Source organism: Mobula birostris, chromosome 23, assembly GCF_030028105.1.
Source record: "Mobula birostris isolate sMobBir1 chromosome 23, sMobBir1.hap1, whole genome shotgun sequence".
Taxonomy (NCBI): domain Eukaryota; kingdom Metazoa; phylum Chordata; class Chondrichthyes; order Myliobatiformes; family Myliobatidae; genus Mobula; species Mobula birostris.
In genome coordinates this window covers 34,266,677-34,277,532 of record NC_092392.1, presented here as the reverse complement: position 1 = coordinate 34,277,532, position 10,856 = coordinate 34,266,677, and the positions used below count along the sequence as shown (strand labels likewise).

The 10,856-nt window shown below is 40.2% G+C and overlaps 1 protein-coding gene across 1 annotated transcript in view; it reads right to left on the bottom strand.

The window, feature by feature from the left end:
- Nucleotides 1–4,331: 4,331 nt before the first annotated feature.
- Nucleotides 4,332–10,856, bottom strand: part of alg12 (ALG12 alpha-1,6-mannosyltransferase) — a 30,691-nt gene continuing 24,166 nt past the window's right edge. The window contains exon 9 of the mRNA XM_072241050.1: nucleotides 4,332–9,484. Coding sequence (XP_072097151.1) covers nucleotides 9,244–9,484 — 241 coding nt within the window. The 3' untranslated portion in view covers nucleotides 4,332–9,243. The remainder of the gene's footprint in view (nucleotides 9,485–10,856) is intronic.

The following is a 10,856-nucleotide window of genomic DNA, read 5'->3' as shown; positions in this document are numbered from 1 at the left end:
CTTATTGGAGGATACAACATTTGTATTGGTATTAAGAGAGCAGACATATGGATTTTCTAGAGCTAGAGAAAATAAAGGGATAGCCAGTCAGGGCGGAGGTAAGAAGAAATTTCTTCAAGTGGGTACTGAAGTTTAAAAGTGTTCTACATGAGAGATGTGGAAGCTCAGTCACTGAATATATTCAAGATAGAAATTGTTTTTTTTTGGGGGGGGAGGGGGTGATGTTGATAAAGGAATCAAGAGATCTGGGATTATCAGAAAGAGGCACTGAGTTAACAGACCAACCATGATGATCAGATTTGATGCATTCCATATCAGCAAAATCTATCCATTCCTTTCTCCTTAACCACAAAAGAAACTTATCAAATATGATTTCCAATTCACAAATTCATGATGATTCTGCCAACTTTATTTACTTGTTATGCTCAGTTACCATTTCTTTACTCTGAGAATCTATCATTTTAGTGCACCGAATGGGTTAACTAGGATACATCCTCTACAAAATGCTAGAGGAACTTAGCAGATCAAACAGCATCTATGGAGCAAAATAGAGAGTCCGTTTTTTCAGGTTGAGACCTTTCATCAGGACTGATTGATCCTGACCCAAAACATCAACAGTCCATTTCTAGGAAGAGGTATGGTCAACGTTTCTGGCCGAGCCCCTTCGTCAGGACTAACTAAAAGAAGAGCTAGTAAGAGATTTGAAAGTGGGAGAGGGAGGGGGAGATCCAAAATGATAGGAGAAGACAGGAGGGGGAGGGATGGAGCCAAGAGCTGGACAGGTGATTGGCAAAAGGGATACGAGAGGATCATGGGACAGGAGGCCCAGGGAGAAGGGAAAGGGGGGGGGGAAGGCCAGAGGATGGGCAAGGGGTATAGTCAGAGGGACAGAGGGAGAAAAAGGAGAGAGAGAAAGAATGTGCGTATATGAATAACGGATGGAGTCCAAGGGGGAGGTGGGGCATTAGCGGAAGTTAGAGAAGTCAATGTTCATGCCATCAGGCTGGAGGCTACCCAGGCGGAATATAAGGTGTTGTTCCTCCAACCTGAGTGTGGCTCATCTTTACAGTAGAGGAGGCCGTGGATAGACATGTCAGAATGGGAATGGGATGTGGAAGTAAAATGTGTGGCCACTGGGAGATCCTGCTTTCTCTGGCAGACAGAGCGTAGGCGTTCAGCGAAATGATCTCCCAGTCTGTGTTGGGTCTTGCCAATATATAGAAGGCCACATTGGGAGCACCAGACACAGTATGTCACCCCAGCCGACTCACAGGTGAAGTGTCGCCTCACCTGGAAGGACTTTCAAATCTCTTACTAGCTCTTCTTTCAGTTAGTCCTGACGAAGGGTCTCGGACCAAAACGTCGACTGTACCTCTTCCTAGAGAAGCTGCCTGGCCTGCTGCGTTCACCAGCAACTTTGATGTGTGTTGTTTGAAATTCCAGCATCTGCAGATTTCCTCGTGTTAACAGTCCATTTCCCTTCATTGTGCGACTCCAGTTTTCCATGATCTGCAGTCTCCCTTGTGTTTGTGTACATCTGCTTCTGTTTCTTATATTCTCAAGTCTTCTACTCACCAAAGTCAATACTGAAAGTCATTTTTCATTGATGGAACGCAGGTTGAGTTTCATAATGTTTGCATGTGTACACAAGGTGTCTTATATTTATTGCTATCCCAATATCCAATAAATTAAGTAAACTTTGAATCTGCTCAGTGACGTAAAATGAGAATGATCCATGTTATTCTTATTCATTATTACTTGTGCACAATTGCAGCCATGCAGAAAATCCTTTTTCATTTTCACTGGAATTTTTCATCATACCTACAACTTCTACCATTTTAGTCGATACTTAGACCTACTACTCCAAATATTTGTCTGACATATTATTATCATGTTTGCACAGCCCTATTGCAAACCCAATATGTATTGATTATTTTGGTGTCAAAAACAAACAATAGAAGAGGGATAATCTTCATATCAATTATTTTTATGAGGTAATTACATCGGTATATTGGAACCAATTCTTATACCTGCTCAGTGTTACAATTTCCTGCTCAGATATGTGTTGTTATCTCTGGAAAGAACAGAAATTTCTTTCATTAGAGGCAACGATGAATGAACTGGGCATTATTTTTTTTTACTAAACTCGTATCAGATTTATGGAAACACTTGGCTACCTTTTGCAAAACAAACCAAACACTAAGAATCCTTTGGGCATTTATATTCTCAGAAAAGCAAACCTGATGCTCCTTTGCATCAACATCTTCGACATGGTAAATCAGAGGCTTACTTTCTTCGTTAAGAGCTCCCATGTAAAATACATCTAACTTGGAACAATAATAAATGAACAATTCCATTAAGTACCAAAACAAAATATATCAATAACTTTCCTGAAATTTTAACAATGGACATATGGCAGTTTTCTACTGTGGAAAAAGTTGGGTTCAATAGTTTGTTGACAAATCTACAGTATAATCTGCCAATATTCATCTTCTCCAAGACTGGTGCGTCAAGAATATATATGCGAGGTAAACTATAACATTATTACCATAAGGCAGAGGGTCCATATAGCTACTTTACAGTTGGCATTTGGATAAACAATAAAACTAGAGGCAACATTACCCAACTAATCACTGCATAGAATTTGATTCTCCTACATATCACTGCTCTGCTTGAACTTAAGCAGAATAAATTCAAAACTAAGATAGATTATAGGAGGGAGATTGAAAATCTGTTTGAGTGGTGCCACAACAACCTCTTACCCATTGTTAGCAAGACCAAGGAACTGATTACTGACTCGAAGAGGAGAAAACTGGAGGTCCCTGAGTCAGTCCTCATCAGAGGTGGAGAGGGTCAGCAACTTTAAATTCCTGTCCTGGGCCCAATATGTAAATACAATTACAAAAAAGGCACAGCAACACCTCTACTTAGGAGTTTGCAAGGTTACGGCATTACATCTAAAACTCTGACAAACTTGCAGAGGTATGTGGTGGAGAGTATATCGACTAGCTGCATCACAGCCTGGTATGGAAAATGCTCCAAAAAGTAGTGATACAAGCCCATCCATCATGGATAAAGCCCTCCTCTCCATTGAGCACATCCGCAGGAAAGCAGCATCCATCATCAAGGACCCCCATCAACCAGGCATGCTCTCTTCTCACTGCTGCCATCAGGAAAAGGGTACAGGAACAGTTATTACCCCTCAACCATCAAGAACCTGAACTTCACTTGCTCTATTACTGAACTGTTCCCACAACCTATGGACTCAATTTCAAGGACTCTTCATCTCATGTTCTTAATATTTATTATTTGCTTGCTTGTCTTTCTTTCTTTGTATTTGCACAGTTTGATGTATTTTGCACACTGGTGTGGTCTTTCATTGATAGTATTATGATTAATGGATTTATTGAGTATACCCACAAGAAAATGAATCTCAGGGTTGTTTATCGTGACCTATATGTACTTTGATAATAAACTTACTTTGAACTTTGATTGCTGAAGAAATGTAAGAAGCATTTGAATTCTTCATAGTAGCTTGAATAAGCATTTCAATATGACCCTGGTTTCTCTGTTGCTGATGATATACAAAACACGAAATAGAACACATAGTTATTCACTATCTTCTTAGGTAATGATTGTAAAGCCATCTAGACTCGGTGAATGTTTACAGATTCATATTGCTTAATATATTATCTGAACACATCTGTTGCTTATCAGAGGCAAAATGCTGAATAAATTGTGGGAAAAATATGTCTCAGAAACAAATGATGCCAAACATCCAAACCAAATGGACCACCTGATTCTACATGCCTGAATGCCTTCTGGAATGCAATCTTGTGGAACTAATCCATCACCATCAACAGTAATTAATTAAGTGTTTCTGCTAAAGCAAATTCTGCAGTTGACAGGAAGGAAGTGACAGCTAACTGGAATCCGACCAAGTACAGTATTTAGTTTTCACCGTAGGTGACTTATTTAAAGCCAAGACTTGATAAACAGGATGAGTGAATAAAAACAGTAGTTCTGCTACTTGGCATAAATTTCACAACTCAAGGCACCTCTGTTAAAACTTATTCTACAAGACACCCTCTTCAGGGAGAACTATGCTGAATTGTATCTGATTAATGAAGCTGAAACGTTTTTAACTTGTATTTTCAAAGAGTATGCCAACAGACGCTATTGTTTGAAGATTAAAATCCTCTTCAAGTAAAATTTTCAACCTCACCAACAGAAAACACAGACATTTTTTTTCTATGAAATAAGCTATTTATACACTTTTAATATCTACAATGACAAAATTATTTTTCAAAACTGTTAATATGTTCAGGAAATAGAAAATTAATGTAAGATTACAGAAATATTCCAAGTTCAATGTACACTTATTATCAAAGTATGTATGCAGTATACAACCATAAAATTTGACTTCCACACAGTCATGAAAGAAAGAACATTTTCCAAATATTGTTATTGAGACTTGAAATCTTCATTTCTGGATACCATATTTACCAATACTAAATTGAAATTAATTTTGAACATACTTGACTATTGGGCATAATTCATTTCACTATGACTATTTAAAGCATCCTCCAAGAGGATTACAACCTAGTCATGGTTTGGAGACGTGCATGCTTCAATGACCCAGAGAGCTATGCCGGCTGGGGTCAGGGCTTTATGCTTTGACTCTTGGTAGGGTCACCCATGCCAGACAGGTCAAAGGGTCGAGGCCAGACTTGGTCCACCAGTCCTTCAGGTTCGTGGGTTCAGCTCAGGGCTAACAACCCTGACCGGTCAAACAAAACCGTTACAGAAGCAGCAATGAAGAAACCTTCTACATTTGAGGGGGACGGTATTCCTGAGTCTCCACCCGGGACTTGCATGACTGACAGTAAACCGAGAGGAAGCTACTGACACGATGAAGGAAGCCATGGACACCACCAGAGATGGTGGATCTTCATTGCTGACCTAGACGCCATCAGCGTAACACGCCAAAGAAGTTACAGCATACTGAGGATAAATTTAATATTTCCAAGTTGCAATAAAAGATGGAAAAAAGATTATTTATGTAGTTCATCACAATACTGTTAATCTTTCTGAAAATATTGTAGTTATAAAGTTTGACAAAATTAAATAGTTATGCAAATTTGTAAAAGAATCACTAAGATATTTGGAAACTGTGTTCTAATGGGGGCAAGTTTAATAATTTTCAGTAACTAGACTTGAAAATAACAGGAAATTCTGGAAACACTCAATGGTTCAGACCACAATCAAGAGAAAATCTGCATTTGCTGGAAATCCAAGCAACACACACAAAATGCTGGAGGAACTCAGCAGGCCAGGCGGCATCTATGAAAAAAAGTACAGTCGACATTTTGGGCCAAGACCCTTCAGCAGGACCCATCAGTGAAAAGAGAAACAGAGCCAACGTTTCTGGTTGAAGAGCCTTTGTCAGCACTGGGAAGGAGACAAAAGCAGCTTATTAAGCTGCAGGGAGGGAGGGGAAGGGAAATGTTTTTGAAAGGGTAAAACCAGAATGACATGGGGATCAACTGGACATGGGGTTATCTAGTCCATGACTGAATGGGAGCAGATAGAGTCAGATAGACAGAAGATGAGAGCAGGAAGATTTCAGTGTGAGCATATTCTCTACTCCCACAACAACATAAAAATGCAAAAAACCTAGCTAATATTATGAGTGAACGACTAATATGGCGAGAAATCAAAGCACCTAAAGTTGTAGAATTCAATATTATGTCCAGATGATGAGATGCCATCTTTCAAGCTTGCATTTGGCCTCTTTATGACAGTGACATCACACACACAAAAAAATCTGCTTAATTGGAGTATTAGGGCCAATACATTTTGGCCTAATTAAGTGGCTGCCACAATTAGCCAAAGTTTCATGGAAATGCTTAAAAAGGAATAAAAACATCAGCTACCATTTAACTGAGAAACAAATTATGTATTTAAATGAAACACAGAACAAATTAGACACTACCAATACTGCTACTGTACTATAACACTGTGTATTATAGTGCAGTGGTATAAAGTGGTATATTTAATACCATCATTCCAAATCAACTGACTCCTATGCTCCGGAACCTGGGCCTTAGCACTCAAATCTGCAGCTGGATCTTCAACTTCCTCATAGACAGGACCCAGGCTGTAAAAATAGGGGACAAACTCTCCTCTACAATCACTCTGAGCACCGGTGCCCCACAAGGCTGTGTACTCAGCCCCCTGCTGTACTCACGGTACACCCATGATTGTGTAGCTAAGTCTCCATCGAACTCAATATGTAAGTTTGCTGATGACACAACAATTGTAGGCCATATCTCGGGTAATGACGAGTTTGAGTAGAGAGAGGAAATTAAGAACTGGTGGCAAGGTGCGAAGACAATAACCTATCCCTCAATGTCAGCAAGACAAAGGAATTGGTTGTTGACTTCAGGAAGAGTAGCGGACCGCACGACCCATTTTACATCGGTGGCGCACAAGTGGAACAGGTCAAAAGCTTTAAGTTCCTTGGGGTCAATATCACAAATGACCTGACTTGGTCCAACCAAGTAGAGTCCACTGCCAAGAAGGCCCACCAGTGCCTTTACTTCCTGAGAAAACTAACGAAATTTGGCCTGTCCCCTAAAACCCTCACTAGTTTTTATAGGGGCACCATAGAAAGCATTCTTCTAGGGTGCATCACAACCTGGTATGGAAATTGTCCTGTCCAAGACCGAAAGAAGCTGCAGAAGATCGTAAACACGGCGCAGCACGCCACACAAACCAATCTTCTGTCCTTGGACTCACTTTACACCGCATGATGTCCGAGCAGTGCAGCCAGGATAATCAAGGACACGACCCACCCAGCCAACAGACTTTTCATCCCTCTTCCCTCTGGGAGAAGGCTCAGGAGCTTGAAGACTCGTACGGCCAGATTTGGGAACAGCTTCTTTCCAACTGTGATAAGACTGCTGAACGGATCCTGACCCGGATCTGGGCCGTACCCCCCAAATATCCGGACCTGCCTCTCGGTTTTTTTTGCACTTCCTTACTTTCCATTTTTATATTTTATATTTATGATTTATAATTTAAATTTAAATTATAATTATAATTTAAAGTTTTAATATTTACTATCGATTTGTAATCCTGGGAGCGGGAAGCACAGAATCAAATATCGCTGTGATGATTGTACGCTCTAGTATCAATTGCTTGGCGACAATAAAGTATAAAGTATATTAGTTCCTAATAATTCATTGTACATCTTTTGATTGACTGTAAAGGAACAAAATCAGCAGATATTTAGTGTACATAATGGATGCCTTCAGACAATGCTATCAATGATTTCATCCTCCAAATCTTCATTTGTGTTGTAACATTCAAGATGATTGTCGATAATTTTCAGATTTTTCATCGCTCCTGAATTATTGAAGTAGTGAATTCATTTTTTATTCACTCCCAGTCATTTCTAGCATCTCCAAGCCTGAATGCTTGAAATTGCATTGAGCAAAACAGTTCCGAATTGTCTTACTGCTTATTTCTCGCCAACTATCAGTGACAAAAATCACTGGTTTTTGAATACAAGCACATGCCACTGACACCATTTAAAGATTGCTCGCTCTAAGCACGGTGTAACGTCTAAGAAGAGCATGCAGCTGGTGCTAGTTGGAAGCTGTTTGGCAACAATCTCCTGCCCTAATTAAGCAGCATCGTGTCCCAAATAAACAAAGGGAATCCCAGCTATTTTATTGAATAGTTTTCGTTCTTTAAGAGTTGTCCCAAATAAGCAGCCGCCCCAATTAACCAAAGGCAGTCTAAAAAAAATAATTCACTCATGTTCCTCACGAAATGATAACCACCAAATATTCTCTAGTTCATCTGTATACAACTCTGGACTAGGCAGTGTGGTTGACCCATAATTGTTCTTGAAGCAGCCTTACAAATCTTTCAATTTGGGAACATAAGAAATGGGAAAAATCACAAAGATGAGAAAATATGCAGATGCTGGAAATCCACAGCAAAACACACAACACAAGATGCCGGAGAAACTTCGCAGATCAGGCAGCATCTATGGAAAAGAGTGAACAGTCAACATTTCAAGCTGAGACCCTTCATTGGCACTGAGGAGGGAGCTGCCTGAATAAAAAAGTGGGGAGGAGGGTAAAGAGGTTAGCTAGAAGATGATAGGTGAAGCCTGGTGGGTGGGAAAGGTCAAGGGCTGGAGAGAAAGAATCTGATAAGAAAGAAGAGTGGAGCAGAGAAGGAAGGGAAGGAGGAGGGGACCCAGGAGGAAGTAACAGGCAGGTGAGAAGAACAGCAACATCCATGCTCTCTTAATAAAAATTGACAATTTTGTATTTATTTATAAAATTCAGAAACAGATACACTGCTGCAAGAATTTAAATTTTGTGTATATTTCAAGACAATGATTAACAGCATTTTAATATTTATGTTCCACTGAAGTCAAAAGTTCTTACCAAACAATCATCCTCTAAAACATTAAAAGGACAGAAAATAGTATCAATTAGGCATGAGTTGAAATAATAGCGCAACTAGAAATATCTATTTTTGCTTTTGTTGTATTCAATTTAACTTCAGCCCAAAGTATGACCAGTTTAATCTGTACACCAGAGAATCAATATAATTTGTGATCCATTAAAAGTTCTTATAACAAAGGAGAACTGAAGTGAACTCATGTTTTCAATATCACTCACTGGACTAGTAGTTTGATTCATTATTCCTTTCCAGCAGATGAAATCAGAAGCATGATTAAATAGTTATACTTGGTCTTATTTTCAATATAATCAGGTACAACGTGAATGCATAATTATCATTTGGTCTTGTGCAATAAATCTGCACTTCTTAAAGATAAAGTGATTGAAATATCACTTCCATTGTCATCCAGTTTCCTTTCCACTCATTTCAATGTTTGGAAAATTATGGCACACACCCAAGTAAAATTCTTGTCTCCATTTTCTTCATTATAACATTGAGAAGGATATATTGCACTTTTTAAAATCAAAAGAACTTGAAGGTGTAGAAATACCAAATTGTGCTAGTAACAAATGAGCAATTTTTCTTTACCTTGGCATAACTTAATGAACAACATCTTCACAACATCCCACACATTATTGCAGACTCCCAATTAGTGCTGTGAATTAAGATTTTCTTTTGTAATAAATGGCAGAATCAACAGGAACTCACAGAATTTTGGTAGTCTTAATCACTGAGCAAAATGGGCTACATTTTATTTTATCTTTTTCTCATTAATGTGCGTATTTTTTCTAGTGCCACTAATTTTGTTTCCATTTTAATGTAAAATGGAGGTAATCGAGAGATATTAAATCCAATCCCACTAAAGCCAGAAATATTGAACATTATCCTATGTGTGTTTCTGTACTGTGATACGTAATTTGGATCCATTTCCATTAGGTTGTGTGTGTATTCTTTGGTGCCAACTTCTCCTGGTTTAAGATCTTCCCTCTTGTCATACCTTATCACAAAAAAAAGAAAAAAAAAAGGACAATTTTTACAGATAAGAATTCTAAAAACATATTTATTAAGCTAATTTTTGTAATTCCTTATAAGTTAAGATTTCTTATCATGAACTTTTAGTTTTTCCAGCGAAGCAGTTATGTCCTGATTATAAATGACTAGAAAACAGGGTGACCCGTTGGGGCACCCTTTGAGAGAAGGGTAGTGCAGTCTGATGTGACCAGAATGAATATTAAATTTTACTGAATGCTATTGGTATCGCTTTGCTTTGGAAACTGAAGTAATAAACCCCAGTTTATTAAAGAAGAACGACGCGTAACAAAGCAAATATAGCTCCTCCTCGTTTAACAAGGACACTTTTGTTGGCATTATTTCTGGCTTATCTGCCATCCAGGACATCTCAAATGTCCTCTTTAAGGATCATGGTTTCCCTTCTGCCATCATCAATGATGCCCTCACCTGCATCTCCTCCATTTCCTGCACTTCGGCCCTCACTCCATTCTACTGTCACCACAACAGGGACAGAGTTCCCCTTGCCCTCACCTACCACCCCACCAGCCTCCAGATCCAGCACATTATCCTCCGCAACTTCCGCCACCTTCAACAGGACCCCACCATAAGCATCTTTCTCTCTCCACCCCTCTCTGCTTTCTGCAGGGATCGTTGCCTCCGAGATTCCCTGGTCCACACATCCCTCCCCACGGATTTCCCACCTGGCACTTATCCCTGTAAGCGTAAGTGCTACACCTGCCCCTACACCTCCTCTCTTGCCACCATTCAGGGACCCAAACAGTCCTTCCAGGTGAGGCAACACTTCAATTGTGAATCTGTTGGGGTCATCTATGGCATACGGTGCTCCCAGTCCGGCCTCCTCTACATCGGTGAAACCCGACGCAGATTGGGGGACTGCTTCATCGAGCACCTCCACTCCGTCCGCCACAACAGACAGGATCTCCCAGTAGCCACCCACTTCAACTCTGCTTCCCATTCCCATTCAGATATGTCCATACATGGCCTCCTCTACTGCCAAGATGAGACTAAACTCAGGTTGGAGGAGCAACACCTCATATACCGTCTGGGTAGTTTCCAGCCCCTGGGCATGAACACCGAATTCTCCAACTTCCGGTAATTCCCTCCCCCTCCCTTCCCCCATCCCTGTTTCACTCTGCCCCCTCCCCCAGCTGCCTATCACCTCTCTCATGGTTCCACCTCCTTCTACTACCCATTGTGCTTTCCCCTATTCCTTCTTCACCTTTCCTGCCTATCACCTCCCTGCTTCCCCTTCCCCACCCCTTTATCTTTCCCCTTACTGGTTTTTCACCTGGAACCTTCCAGCCTTCTCCTTCCCACCCTCCCCCCCCACCTCCTTT